This window comes from Tamandua tetradactyla, chromosome 24 (assembly GCF_023851605.1).
Source record: "Tamandua tetradactyla isolate mTamTet1 chromosome 24, mTamTet1.pri, whole genome shotgun sequence".
NCBI lineage: Eukaryota > Metazoa > Chordata > Mammalia > Pilosa > Myrmecophagidae > Tamandua > Tamandua tetradactyla.
Genome location: NC_135350.1, coordinates 51,211,031 through 51,227,337, shown reverse-complemented (window position 1 = coordinate 51,227,337; position 16,307 = coordinate 51,211,031). Strand labels below are relative to the sequence as shown.

General features: G+C 34.1%; 1 protein-coding gene across 6 annotated transcripts in view; it reads right to left on the bottom strand.

The window, feature by feature from the left end:
• Positions 1–4,813: 4,813 nt before the first annotated feature.
• Positions 4,814–16,307, bottom strand: part of CNOT6L (CCR4-NOT transcription complex subunit 6 like) — a 179,636-nt gene continuing 168,142 nt past the window's right edge. For 5 of the 6 annotated variants that reach the window (XM_077143068.1, XM_077143070.1, XM_077143065.1 and 2 more), the window contains one exon: positions 4,814–8,489. In XM_077143068.1, the coding sequence (XP_076999183.1) occupies positions 8,277–8,489 (213 nt within the window). In that variant the 3' untranslated portion in view covers positions 4,814–8,276. The remainder of the gene's footprint in view (positions 8,490–16,307) is intronic. The other variant, XM_077143069.1, reaches the window with a different exon arrangement.

The following is a 16,307-nucleotide window of genomic DNA, read 5'->3' as shown; positions in this document are numbered from 1 at the left end:
ACTCCCTTTATAGCCAGTGTATGGACAGATAAGAGAAAATAAAGAAAAAGATAAAATAAATAATAGAGGGAATGGGATGTTTTGGGTTTTTTTTAACTTTTATTTTTATTTTGGGGGAGGAGTAATGAAAATGTTCAAAAATCAATTGTGATGATGATTACACAGATATATGGCTGTGAACCATTGATTGCACACTTTAGATGATCATATGGTATGTGAATATGTAGCTCAATAAAACTGCACTAAAATGAAAGAATAATCTGTTCTCAATCACACCATATCTTAATGTCATTTTCAATTATCCCAAACATAATTTGCAGAATTCCTAATATTCTACTGTGTGCCCTCCACCTACCCCTTTCCCAACATTCTAAGGTATAAAACACTCTACCCTGACTGAAACATTGGCATGTATCTTGTGTCATAAATAGAAGTGTTTGGAATTTGAACTCTTAGAGGATGGGGAAGTCTGTCTTTCATTTACATAACCCCCACCCTCAGAGCCTTGTTCATAGTAGATACTTGCAAGTTTGTTGAATGACTTTACTTCAGGTCTTGGCAGGTCCAGTTGTTGAGTTTGTTTGGTCAATAATAGTCACTCAGTAGAGCAGTCTGAGGTTTTAACAATCAGGATGGCCTAGATGATGTGAATAACAGTCCTTGGTTTTATTAAGACAATGAGAATTGAGGGTTGTTTCTCAAACTACATCTTCAATGTAGGTCAGCAGGAGAGCTGGAAACTCTGAGCTCTGTTCATCAAGGTCCCTCGATCCAGAATTAGAGGCTCCCTCTCAATACAAGCTTGCACAATTACCAAGTCAAGAAAGAGGCGCAAGGAAAAATGCACAGTGGCTCTTAAAGCTCCACTTTGACGTAAAATGTTCCTTTGCTCAGATTTTTTCAATGAAAGCAAGTCACATAACTACTCTAAAAAAAGTACTTGTTTAATAATTTTCACCAGTATAATACAGCATGAATTCATAATTATTTTTCAGATTATCTTGGCTCCCTCCTTAACTTCATAAGATAAGCACTGGCCTAGAAGCAAAAACTTATACTGTACAGACAAAGAGTCAAAAACCAAGACAAAGGTATGCAGTTGCAAAATGGCCATTTATTGCCTACAGAGGAGGGTAAGGGAGGGAGAGAAGAGGAAGTACACAGGTGCAAGAAAACAAGCATATATTTAGCCCTATACATCATGTGTGAGCAGTACCCAATCTCCAAAATGGAAAAAAGTATTTTGTAATCTGACATAGTAGTTGTTCTTAAGCACCTCCCTTCTGAGCTGCCACAAGATTTAAAAGGCAGGACTGTTTTGTTTAGTCAATGTTCACATTAAGAAAAAATACTACCACCCAACTGTGTCCTTTTCCACGCATACTTTGTACAGTGTCTACTGCAAAAAACATCTCAGCTGAGCAGTTTGGTCAAGATTCAGACCTCATCAACTTTTTAACTATAATAAATAGAAAAATAAAGCAGCTGGTGATTTTGACAGAGAAGAGTGTGTTCAATAAATGCAGAACCACTTTCTCCAGGGATGACAGAGAGTGTTAAATGATTAGAACACCACAGAACCAGTCTATTAAACATTAAAAACTAGCAAGCTACAATTACATGGCACTTCATTAAATCTTCTATAATTAAAAAAAAAAAAGGAGAAAAGAAAACCCTAAATTTTAAACTAATTATTGAAACACGATAACCAATTGATGCTTGGCATTTTCTTAGGACAAAGGCAAACCAAATACACAACCTAAAACAATAAAATTTGTTTTGGAATAGTATCAACAGAAAGTAAGAAATATTTAGGGAAAAAACTATCAAACAACCTTGTTCAATTTTAAACTCCTGTGCTTCGCTTTCCAACCATTAGAATTAGATAGTTACAAAAACATTTCATAAGTCACAGAATGACTCAATTGCATGCAAAACAATGAAACAGTCGATCTAATGCCAGGTAATGAAAATAAATGGACCATTCCCTACTCAAAGGGTAAATTGAGTGAAAGAATAGATCATCCCATGGACAATTAGTTGGCACTTGTTTTATGATTGAATGGTTGAAAGTAATCACAATGAGATATAAACTAATCCATGGTGAATTTGACCAACATTCTGGCCTTTTCTGAGAGAAAAGATACATATACACGTTTTCTAAAACAAACAAAAGTGTTCATACTACTCTAACCCAGAGACAACAAAATCAAATTCAAACATTCATTCTCTTTGAAATACTTCTCAGCTTCTCCTAGATGAAAGAATTGCTTTCATTTGGACAACTGTACGAATGCCCATAGTGCACTTCTCAGTGCTGCTGGTGTTTAAGAAATTTGTCACTTACAACACTGAAAAATTCCAAATCCAGTGTGCAAGTAACACAGCCTCCAAACCCCACCCACCACCCCCCTTTTAAAAGTTGGCAGAGCACCGCTCAGGAATTTCACAGGTAAGGGAATATATTTTTAGCAAGTTAAGCACAGAGAAAGGACAGTACAGTTTCTGAATAAATACAAGTCCAGACACTGCATCACTTACTGCATCAAGATTGAAACAAGTAGCAGGATACTAAGCCTGTTCAGTAAAGAGCAAAGCCATTGTTTGACACATCAACTCTGAACCAATTTTATGAGTTTAGATAACTTTAGGCAAATTAAACAAATGTGGTACATGTAACAATTGATAGCTGGAAAGAAAATACAGTTGTATATCAGTAATCAGAAATTAACAAAATTGAAATGAGAAAGAAAGGGCCATTTCTGGGAGGGATATCATGATTCTTATGCTTTAGAATTAAAAGTGACACTAACAGGAAAATTATTTAAACTTAGAGTGTTACAACAAAAACAAGTAGTATTAGGTGTCAAACTATGCCTTTGAAAAGATTCTGATAGCTGAATGTACTATATACTGTGCCAAGAGTCATATCACTTGGCATTTGCAAACACCTTTCATGTGATTTCTGATGACCATTTTTAATATTTCAGTACAATGCTAGTGAGTTCATATCATGTGCCATGAAATTAACATTGAATAGCAGTAATATCTTTCAGATGCTTTGGAAATGCAAACTATTTTACTTAAAAATATTGTTATCTTGATGTCATGTTTGTTGAATGAAAACTCAATATATTTATTTTCCTTTGGTTCCAAGAATAACCCAAATCTAACCAAACATATTTATGTCAAAATAAGTTACTAACTAGGCTAAATAAAGCTTACTTTTCCTGATATCTTCCTCTTTCTTGTTGTAGGGCTTGTGGTTTAACAGAAATTTACATCAAGAAGGTATTTGATTAAAATATAAGATATGTATGCCCTCCCTCACCACCTTCCTTAAAAGAACTTTCTCTTCCTTTCTGTAAATCTTGTTCAGAGTATCCTGTAGTTCTGTATAAGGGCTTTCTTTTTTATAACTGCCCTTAAGCTTTAAAGATGACACATAAAGATTTGCATATTATTATTAATATGAAAGATACTCTTGGCATCCCATTCTTAAACAGATTACAACTTTGGTAAATAAGCCAGGGTAAAGGTGTACTAATTTACTTAAGTTTGAGTTGCAAATTTGGGGTTCAAGATGCTACTTAAAAATTTAAATCACCCAAAGCAACCATAAACACAAACGATCCCAACTGTCTACAAAGGAGAACTTTAGCTATAATTTCTAGCCTAGAAAAATACTCTAACTTCCTTAATTTGTCTACTTACAATTCACAGAGTTCTACAAACATGACACAATTAAGAAGCAAAAGGACAAACATTTTGGTTCCTTTGAATTAAGCAAAAGGCTATCCTACAACTTCCACCCTACCTTTGGAAGCTTAAGCTGAATCTTTCATACATCAAAAAGATGATTTTTTTTTTTTAAGGGAGAGCAGGTAGAAGAGAGAAAACTGGGAGAGAGAAAAAGGGTATTTTAAAAATGTGAGAATTCACATTTCTGTCAATGTATGAATGCTATTTTGCATATGTGCCATAAAGTCTTTGCCCATTACAAAACCATTACTGTTCTTATGGGCTGCCAAATGAATCAGAAACAAATCACATTTTCTGTAAATGAAGCTACTGATCAGTAAGAATATTTTGAAAAGCTATTAAAATACCACAGAAACTCAGAATACAGATCTTTGATCAAATAAGTATTGGGACCCAGTCAATTTTATTGCTAGAAAATCTAGCCTTGTATTAGGAATGAATAACCAAATACCTCTGTTTCTCCAAAAAAAAAAAAAAAAAAAACACATTTAACCAATTTTTCTCTTGTGCTTTCTCTACTCCTCACTATTTTATATTGTATAGATAGCATTAGTAAGTTTTAGATACTGTTAAAAATGAAAATTTTTGCCCATTTAACAATATATACTTAGAAAATATGATTTTAAAATGAAATACAATATTTGCCCATGTTCTCATTTTAATGTGCCATACCCTCAATTCTAGAATTGAATCAAGTGATATGAGCCTTGGATATCTTTCAACTTTCCCTCTTGCTTCTTTGTGATTTCATTTATACCTTTAAGACACCAAAGAATAGGGACAAATAAGGAACTGAGCTTTATATTTTTGCAAACTACAACACTAAAACACAGTGGCTTCTTTAATACATTCACACAAGATGCTTATTAGTAAAATTAAATATTTGTCTATGAATATCAGAAAAGTAATCTGAAAAGAATATAGCTTGGAACAAGGCAAATGGGAGGGGGGAAGCTGGTCTCAGAACCCATTGTGCCATACCTGACTTTAACATGTGATATTCAAATGTTCACACATCTTACATCAAATAAATGAAACAAAAATATTCAGCTACATTGTACAAAATTTTTTTTTACATAAAACATCATAAATCTTGAACAGATTTACTATATCTGAATTCTAAAAAGTTGCCTATAGAATGGTGCTGGGATTCTGTTCTCTGCTTGCTTTTAGGCAGTGCTGTTGCTTAAAAGTTGACACCAGGCACAATTTTTAAAACAAAGTCAACAAGCAAGGAGTAGTAAGTGGATTTGAGCCTTTCCCAGATGTCAGTCCTGAGGATGCTGCAATATTCCCCCACCAAAATGTGTAAAGCTATGAGGCGGATACTGATGCCTGAGAGAGTGGGTGATTTGACATGCACTTACTTTTATGACAGTTGTAATGACAAACAGTGCAGTTTTCTCTTCCTCAAACAACACTGTTTATGATAAATTTAAAGAACACTCCAGTTCTTAGACAAATATCAGAAATCATTTTTAACAGTTTAAAAAAACACGTATCACAATCTAAAAATGCCCAATTTTTCTTTTATCTTCAGATAAAATATGCAGCAGCCCCACTGAATAAAGCTTAATAACTTATTCTGAGAACTAGAAAGTATATGAACATATATTTTATTTGTACATATATACCATATGTCATTCACCTCTTTTTTTTGGCTTCTCACTGCCAAAGTTCCAAATGGCAAGCATTTAAACAAGACAATACTGAGGAGAGCAGCATTTCTGATCATCTGAATTGGCAGCTCAAAACAGAAACCACTCCTTTTACAAAGGTAACAAAAGGTGAAGGATGCGTGAAATTTGGGCAGTGAGCTAAAGGGAAACTGTGCACATGAAATTTGGGTCACCATGCCCCAAGTTAGTGCGCCACCCAAAACATAACACAATTACCTACTTCAACAGATATACTGCCAACATTTACTAAAAACCACATTAAAATTACACAGGATAATGAATGGTTGAAAGAGTGCATTTGGAAGCAGAGAGAACCCAATTACACACCTTTCTGCAACAGAGTGCCTCGATCATACACAAAATAAACTTAAGCTGTTTACAATGTTTCCCAATTTTTTTTTATTTTTCCCTCTACATTTAACTATTAAAAAAGTTTTTATTAATAAATGGGCTCCTCTGTGGTTCATATACAATCATAAGTGAACTTTAAATTCCATTTTATACAAACATCTCAAAAAATATTGGGAGTGAAGTATGGTAGGAAATATTGCTCACATTGCTAATTAACATGCGTATATGGAAGGAGGAAAATGTTTTGTTAGTGCATATACCTCCAGAGAAGAAAACCCACCCAAACAAAAGATTTAAAAATAAAACATACAGTAGCTGATTACAAAAAAAGGTAATGTCCACAAAATTAAGTTTTTCATGCTATTCTACTTTCCAGTACTATGCTTCAGGTAATCAATTTGCATGGCTAGATGTTGAATGCTTGAGGTATATAAGAAGGGATACCTGCACACTGAGGAAAATCTGTCATCTTAAGGGTTGTTTCTTTTTGTTTTTTCTGGTACTTTAACATATTTAAAAGAATATTTTATTTACATGAAACTTCACTCAACTACAATGGCATTCCAATTATAATAGATGACAAACAACGCCCCTGTCACTAGGCACTTTTAAAAAGGGAGTTAGGCTTTACAGAACCCTTCTGATGCAATCTCATAGATGATATTATATTATCCCACCACCCTCATCCCACTAAAATTACCCTCGGGGGAAATATTATTTTATATAGCCTGATTAATTTACTATGGAAGAAATTAGTATAAAATGACCAAAAGAAATGCATCATTTAAGACTAATAAAATAGCCTAAGATGTCAGCTTTGAAAGAGGAGACAAATTGTATATATTTAAAACTAATTAAATAATTTAAATTTGACCTTACTTTATATATTAATGAGACACAAATATAGGCTATTTTCTTCTAAAATTTCATTCACATAATGGAAAACTTCTTGTTTATTAAAAATATCACATTTTGAGACTAGAAACAGTAAAGTGCATGAAAAGTTTAAAATATAAATTTCAGGAAACTCTTATAGCAGCAAAAAAGCAGAATAAAGAAAAACTTAAAAACACAGACACAACCTTTTCCTGTTACTGTGCCATAATTAACATCAAGCAGCCAACCAATTTTTCCCCCAGAAAACGTTATTACGTTCACTGTCTCTTAAGTCACAGATTTTCAACTGGCCCCTCCTGGGCAAAAAAAGGATTCTAACATATCTAAAGAGCATCAACAGTTGGGAATAAACCAGTAGCTTCTTAATTCAATCCTGACAGACAACAGAAAGAAAGATTAAAAGCATATGATGGCCATTTGGCAGCTAGAGTCAGGAAAAATGATCCAAGATTTTCAAACACTCCTTGTTCTCTTTTCCCCCCAAATCCCTTCCACTGTCATTTCAAAATAATCAAAACCCAGCAGGCACTTAACCTACATTTTGGGAAACACATGAAATATTTGTATATCTTTCCCATTCTAAAACTTTAATCAAGAATTTCTTATTCGAAAATATTTATTTTTTAACAATTTGATTTTAACTGCAAAAATGTTACAGATCATATAATATTTGTTTTTCTAGCACAACCAGACAGAAAAGAAGGGTTGATGGAAATCAAGGAAAAATACTAGACACTAACTTTCTGGGTATCCTAAAACAGAAAATTGTACTTTTAAAATGTGTGGCAGTATAAATTGCCTACTGTTTCCCCAGAAATAAACTGGAGAGACAGGCTTAAACTTAATACTTCTAATAAAGTTATAATTAATAAGGGAACAAAAAGCAGAATGATTGCTCAAAAAAATTAATAAAACAAAACAAATTCAAAACCAGCATTTACCCAATAAACTGTCAGGTGCTGTTAAATGCTTGATTTTGAGAGCATATTGTGCAACCATCTTCTCAGTTTTTCTTATTATGGTTAGAGGCTATACCATGGTTTATATATAAAACAAGTAAATTTAAGTGCTTTGTTAATGTGCCAATGACTTGGGGGAGCCAAAATTCAGTTTGTCATAAAGGAAAACAGAAACTCAAGAAAGTGTTCCCTGTAAGGCATACCATCATTCAGTTTAAAATCTTATATTTATAGTTTTAAAAAACTGCCTTTTACAAAAATGGTTGGCTTATTTGAAACCATTCAAAAGAAAGCATTTGTTTTGAAAAAAACAAATACACTTTGTTGGGCCTGTAATTGGTGATTTATCATTTATGACTCCTAATATAATTTAATATGAGGCAGGTTCAATATAAAAAAAACACGTTAAATTAAAAAAAATGGAAAGAGATTAATACTTTTGTTCCAACCCTAGTGCCAAATGATATCAATATGCACAAAAATGTACAAGATCTTATAATGGCAACAGATAATAAAAGGAACCTGAAGAAGCAGCTTAAGGATGGCCATACTTCACTCCTACATACTTTGATTTACAACTGTACAGGTCCATAGCAACACATCCCCGTCTTTGCGGGGCAGTACTCCACTACCTCCGATTAGGCAAATGAACACCATTGACAAGAGGCAGGAGTGGAGGGTGGAGTTCAAGTTGTGTTAACAGTGAGAAGTGGTCTGAAGGGATGTGAGGGTGTGGACACCCAGTGATGTTGTTCTCAACCAGCCATTGAGGATCTAAAGGCCCCAGGACACCAAGCACGTTCATATGAGTCTTGGAATAGAAAATGTAGTCAATCACGCCCTGGAAAGAAATTGGGGGAAAAATATATATGCTTTAAAAATAAATAATTCAAGATACATAAAGAACAATCCATAATTTTTTAAAGCCAAATAACTTAGTAATCTGTACTTCTGGTACCTGTAGCCTTGACAGCGGATGAAATAAGGCTCAAGTCCTTAGTGGGTACTACATGAAATAAAGGTGGCTCAATATGGAAACACAGCACCCTACTGGTATCCTAAAGCCTTGAACTTGTGCCTAAGTGATAAACTGAGAAGCTGAACACACCAAATTAAGTCTAGGCATTTTTTAAAATGGCTTGCTTGGTTTAGCGAAATCTAACACATCAACACAAATATTTTGGAAACTGCATTAATTATAAGTTACAATAAGCAGAACATAAGGATATTAATATAAATACATACATAGTTAATGAAAAGGTATGACTCAAATTAATTTTATTAATGATAACTGGCATATTTTCAAGATACCCAAACACATCCGAATGAAGCCCCAGTAAAGCATGTTTTCAGATTTACTAATCCTTGTTCAGTTTTCCAAGAATTGCTACATACATACAAGACACTACATACAGTACACTGTTCTAATCTGTTTTCTAATTTAGGATATTCATTTTCACTGTTGCTGGTGTACTGTAAATCTGTATTTCTTTATTGCATAAGGATAAATTAGCAAAAAATCATTCAGCAGGGACCTATATATACCAGTTGTATTTCTCAGAAATAGATTATTTGATTTGTCTGACCAATAAATCTCAAAAATGCCTTTATTGCCTCAGACTAAAGTCAAATTTCATCCTATCTAGTACCCATCCTAAACAAGAAAGTCCAAGCTAAGATCTGGAGAAATATTTCCACATCTGAAAACATCTACTGACAAATACTACGCGTAATGAGTTCCATCCAACACTTTAAATAGTTATTACAGTGAAATGAGCTACCTTAAATTTAAAAATAAATTTTAAAAAAGCACCTTTTAATGAAAAAAAACAAACCACTTCATCATATTGTGAAGCTTTGGAAACAACTTTAAGTAAGACAGTCCCTTCAGCTGGCTGATTTTCAAATGACCAAAAAACAAAATATGGAAATAGTTCTCTTGAGAGAAAAGGTCATATTCAATATTAGACAAACATAAACTTACTCAAAAACTGATATGGTATTCAAGAAATGATATGATCACAAGATATTATCTCTTCACTGTGGTTAATACCTAGTTTTACAGTGACATTATAGGAAAAGAGTTATTAATTAAGGCCAGAGTGATTTTACTTTTCCTTATGAGACCATTCTATGCTTTAACTAGAAAGTAAATACAACACAAATGAAATAATATCATTTACTTTAAGGTAATAAAATCTCCTCTATCATAACTTTATTAGAGTGCAATCATACACATCAGCTGCTAAAGTTATAGCATATTTTGCTAACATAAGTCCCAAGAGAAATATTAAACACTATAGAAAGTAAGATATATTTAATGGGAGGAAGCATTTTTAACAATTTTCTTGGTTTGATACATCCAGAATAACAGCTCTTATCAAAACCCTCAGCAAGATTACATCTGTGAACTCACTCAACAAATATGTATATGGGGGGGGGGGTTCCTAAGTTTGATCATATGCACAAAGGAGGCTATGGACTTATGACTCTTAACCCTTTTTGATTCAAAGCTGTTTCTTTTGTAAAAGACTATAATGTAGAAAATTAAAAGTTCTTTAATAAAGACTATATATCGTCAGCTTATAGAACTGTATTTGAGAAAAAGTGAAAACAGTTCATTAGTTAGCATTATACTAGATTTGTTTTTTAAAAGAATGTGAGAAAATTATATGATATAAATCTGATAATGTAACTGAAAGGATTACTACTTGACATTGAAGAAAGCTATCCTTGCTGTTTTCATTAAATAATTCAGGACTCACATTCAGGGGTAGGGCAGAGAGCACCAGAATTTTAATTGAATTGCTTACTTATTTGGTCTGCAAGTAATGGTGAGAAAGGAGTAATTCTCCTAATTCCCTACTCTTCAGTTCACCCCAAATCAGTTCTAGATTACATGAATTTGAGTCCTAAATACCATTTTTCTACATTTCTATCTTATTCAAGGAACCAGGGAAGTAAACAAACACTAACCAAGTAAAAACTGGCAGGGTACTGTATTTCGACCTATATTTAATACTGATCACAAAACTTTTTTTTTTTAACCTTTGAAGTAGTTCTTGCAAGAACTAATTTATATTTCTAGTGTTAATCAGTAGGACATATAGCTCTATACAACCACTTTTAATGCTGCTCGTCTCCAATATGGTACTATTACTTAAAGACCGACTAAAGAATGGCCTTCACTTCTATCTACTCCCTTACATTAGAATTCAACCTCATTAGCTAACTGCTTACCCTTCTCTAGTTTCTATGTATCTCTAAGTCCCCTGTATTCTATATTACAAACCTCTGATTTTACCTTTACCATGGTCATAAAAGTGGAATCACAGAACATCTATCCTTTTGGGTCTAGCTTATATCACTCAGCACTATGCCCTCAAGGCTCATCCATCTTTTTTTTTTTTTTTTATTAATTAACGGAAAAAAGAAATTAACCCAACATTTAGAAATCATACCATTCTACATATGCAATCAGTAATTCTTTAACATCATCACATACATGCATGATCATCGTTTATTAGTACATTTGCATCGGTTTAGAAGAACTACCAACACAACAGAAAAAGAAATAGAATGTTAATATAGAGAAAAAAATAAAAGTAATAGTACTAGTAAAAAAAAGAAAAAAAAAACCTATATCTCAGATGCAGCTTCATTCAGTGTTTTACAATGATTACTTTACAATTAGGTATTATTGTGCTGTCCATATTTGAGTTTTTGTATTTAGTCCTGTTGCACAGTCTGTATCCCTTAAGCTCCAATTACCCATTATCTTACCCTGTTTCTAACTCCTGCTGGACTCTGTTACCAATGACATATTCCAAGTTTATTCTCGAATGTCGATTCACATCAGTGGGACCATACAGTATTTGTCTTTTAGTTTTTGGCTAGACTCACTCAGCATAATGTTCTCTAGGTCCATCCATGTTATTACATGCTTCATAAGTTTATCCTGTCTTAAAGCTGCATAATATTTCATCGTATGTATATACCACAGTTTGTTTAGCCACTCGTCTGTTGATGGAGATTTTGGCTGTTTCCATCTCTTTGCAATTGTAAATAACGCTGCTATAAACATTGGTGTGCAAATGTCCGTTTGTGTCTTTGCCCTTAAGTCCTTTGAGTAGATACCTAGCAATGGTATTGCTGGGTCGTATGGCAATTCTATATTCAGCTTTTTGAGGAACCGCCAAACTGCCTTCCACAGTGGTTGCACCATTTGACATTCCCACCAACAGTGGATAAGTGTGCCTCTTTCTCCGCATCCTCTCCAGCACTTGTCATTTCCTGTTTTGTTGATAATGGCCATTTTGGTGGGTGTGAGAGGATATCTCATTGTGGTTTTCATTTGCATTTCTCTAATGGCCAGGGACATTGAGTATCTCTTCATGTGCCTTTGGGCCATTTGTATTTCCTCTTCTGAGAGGTGTCTGTTCAAGCCTTTTTCCCATTTTGCAATTGGGTTGGCTGTCTTTTTGTTGTTGAGTTGGACAATCTCTTTATAAATTCTGGATACTAGACCTTTATCTGATATGTCGTTTCCAAATATTGTCTCCCATTGTGTAGGCTGTCTTTCTACTTTCTTGATGAAGTTCTTTGATGCACAAAAGTGTATAATTTTGAGGAGCTCCCATTTATTTATTTCTTTCTTCAGTGCTCTTGCTTTAGGTTTAAGGTCCATAAAACCTCCTCCAATTGTAAGTTTCATAAGATATCTCCCTCTAACTGTTTTATGGTCTTAGACCTAATGTTTAGATCTTTGATCCATTTTGAGTTAACTTTTGTATAGGGTGTGAGATATGGGTCTTCTTTCATTCTTTTGCATATGGATATCCAGTTCTCTAGGCACCATTTATTGAAGAGACTGTTCTGTCCCAGGTGAGTTGGCTTGACTGCCTTATCAAAGATCAAATGTCCATAGATGAGAGGGTCTATATCTGAGCACTCTATTTGATTCCATTGGTCGATATATCTATCTTTTGCCAATACCATGCTGTTTTGACCACTGTGGCTTCATAATATGCCTTCAAGTCAGGCAGCGTGAGACCTCCAACTTCGTTTTTTTTTCCTCTAGATACTTTTAGCAATTCGGGGCATCCTGCCCTTCCAGATAAATTTGCTTATTGGTTTTTCTATTTCTGAAAAACAAGTTGTTGGGATTTTGATTGGTATTGCATTGAATCTGTAAATCAATTTAGGTAGGATTGACATCTTAACTATATTTAGTCTTCCAATCCATGAACACGGTATGCCCTTCCATCTATTTAGGTCTTCTGTGATTTCTTTTAACAGTTTTTTGTAGTTTTTTTAATATAGGTTTTTTGTCTCTTTAGTTAAATTTATTCCTAGGTATTTCATTCTTTTAGTTGCCATTGTAAATGGGATTTGTTTCTTGATTTCCCCCTCAGCTTGTTCATTACTAGTGTATAGAAATGCTACAGATTGTTGAATGCTGATCTTGTAACCTGCTACTTTGCTGTACTCATTTATTAGCTCTAGTAGTTTTGTTGTGGATTTTTCCGGGTTTTCGACGTATAGTATCATATCGTCTGCAAACAGTGATAGTTTTACTTCTTCCTTTCCAATTTTGATGCCTTGTATTTCTTTTTCTTGTCTAATTGCTCTGGCTAAAACCTCTCAACACGATGTTGAATACTAGTGGTGATAATGGACATCCTTGTCTTGTTCCTGATCTTAGGGGGAAAGTTTTCAATTTTTCCCCATTGAGGATGATATTAGCTGTGGGTTTTTCATATATTCCCTCTATCATTTTAAGGAAGTTCCCTTGTATTCCTATCTTTTGAAGTGTTTTCAACAGGAAAGGATGTTGAATCTTGTCAAATGCCTTCTCTGCATCAATTGAGATGATCATGTGATTTTTCTGCTTTGATTTGTTGGTATGGTGTATTACATTAATTGATTTTCTTATGTAGAACCATCCTTGCATACCTGGGATGAAGCCTACTTGGTCATGATGTATAATTCTTTTAATGTGTTGTTGGACACAACTTGCTAGAGTTTTATTGAGGATTTTTGCATCTATATTCATTAGAGAGATTGGTCCGTAGTTTTCTTCTTTTGTAATATCTTTGCCTGGTTTTGGTATGAGGGTGATGTTGGCTTCATAGAATGAATTAGGTAGTTTTCCCTCCACTTCGATTTTTTTGAAGAGTTTGAGGAGAGTTGGTACTAATTCTTTCTGGAATGTTTGATAGAATTCACATGTGAAGCTGTCTGGTCCTGGACTTTTCTTTTTAGGAAGCTTTTGAATGACTAATTTAATTTCTTTACTTATGATTGGTTTGTTGAGGTCATCTATGTCTTCTTGAGTCGAAGTTGGTTGTTCGTGTCTTTACAGGAACCCGTCCATTTCATCTAAATTGTTGTATTTATTAGCATAAAGTTGTTCATAGTATCCTGTTATTACCTCCTTTATTTCTGTGAGGTCAGTGGTTATGTCTCTTCTTCCATTTCTGATCTTATTTATTTGTATCCTCTCTCTTCTTCTTTTTGTCAATCTTGATAAGGGCCCATCAATCTTATTGATTTTCTCATAGAACCAACTTCTGGTCTTATTGATTTTCTCTATTGTTTTCATGTTTTCAATTTCAATTATTTCTGCTCTAATCTTTGTTATTTCTTTCCTTTTGCTTGCTTTGGGATTAGTTTGCTGTTCTTTCTCCAGGTCTTCCAAGTGGACAGTTAATTCCTGCATTTTTGCTTTTTCTTCTTTTCTGATATAGGCATTTAGGGCAATAAATTTCCCTCTTAGCACTGCCTTTGCTGCGTCCCATAAATTTTGATATGTTGTGTTTTCATTTTCATTCGCCTCGAGGTATTTACTAATTTCTCTTGCAATTCCTTCTTTGACCCACTCATTGTTTAAGAGTGTGTTGTTGAGCCTCCATGTATTTGTGAATTTTCTGGCACTCGGCCTATTACTGATTTCCAGCTTCATTCCTTTATGATCTGACAAAGTGTTGTGTATGATTTCAATCTTTTTAAATTTGTTAAGACTTGCTTTGTGACCCAGCATATGGTCTATCTTTGAGAATGAATCATGAGCACTTGAGAAAAAGGTGTATCCTGCTGTTGTGGGATGTAATGTCCTGTAAATGTCTGTTAAGTCTAGCTCATTTATAGTAATATTCAGATTCTCTATTTCTTTATTGATCCTCTGTCTAGATGTTCTGTCCATTGATGAGAGTGGTGAATTGAAGTCTCCAACTATTATGGTATATGAGTCTATTTCCCTTTTCAGTGTTTGCAGTGTATTCCTCACCTATTTTGGGGCATTCTGGTTCGGTGCGTAAATATTTATGATTCTTATGTCTTCTTGTTTAATTGTACCTTTTATTAGTATATACTGTCCTTCTTTGTCTCTTAACTGTTTTACATTTGAAGTCTAATTTGTTGGATATTAGTATAGCCTCTCCTGCTCTTTTCTGGTTGTTATTTGCATGAAATATCTTTTCCCAACCTTTCACTTTCAACCTATGTTTATCTTTGGGTCTAAGATGTGTTTCCTATAGACAGCATATAGAAGGATCCTGTTTTTTAATCCATTCTGCCAATCTATGTCTTTTGAATGGGGAATTCAGTCCATTAACATTTAGTGTTATTACTGTTTGGATATTTTCCTCTACCATTTTGCCTTTTGTATTATATATATCATGTCTGATTTTCCTTCTTTCTACACTCTTCTCCATACCTCTCTCTTCTGTCTTTTCGTTTCTGACTCTAGTGCTCCCTTTAGTATTTCTTGCAGAGCTGGTCTCTTGGTCACAAATTCTCTCAGTGACTTTTTGTCTGAGAATGTTTTAATTTCTCCCTCATTTTTGAAGGACAATTTTGCTGGATATAGGAGTCTTGGTTGGCAGTTTTTCTCTTTTAGTAATTTAAATATATCATCTCACTGTCTTCTAGCTTCCATGGTTTCTGCTGAGAAATCTACACATAGTCTTATTGGGTTTCCCTTTATGTGATGGATTGTTTTTCTCTTGCTACTTTCAAGATCCTCTCTTTCTCTTTGACCTCTGACATTCTAACTAGTAAGTGTCTTGGAGAACGCCTATTTGGGTCTAATCTCTTTGGGGTGTGCTGCACTTCTTGGATCTGTAATTTTAAGCCTTTCATAGGAGTTGGGAAATTTTCAGTGATAATTTCTTCCATTGGTTTTTCTCCTCCTTTTCCCTTCTCTTCTCCTTCTGGGACACCCACAACACGTATATTTGTGCGGTTCATATTGTCCTCGAGTTCCCTGATACCCTGTTCAAATTTTTCCATTCTTTTCCCGATAGTTTCTGTTTCTTTTTGGAATTCAGATGTTCCATCCTCCAAATCACTAATTCTATCATCTGTCTCTTTAAATCTATCATTGTAGGTATCCATTGTTTTTTCCATCTTTTCTACTTTATCTTTCACTTCCGTAAGTTCTGTGATCTGTTTTTTCAGATTTTCTATTTCTTCTTTTTGTTCAGCCCATGTTTTCTTCATGTCCTCCCTCAATTTATCGATTTCTTTTTTGAAGAGGTTTTCCATTTCTGTTCGTATATTCAGCATTAGTTGTCTCAGCTCCTGTATGTCATTTGAACTATTTGTTCCTTTGACTGGGCCATATTTTCAATCTTCTGAGCGTGATCCATTATCTTCT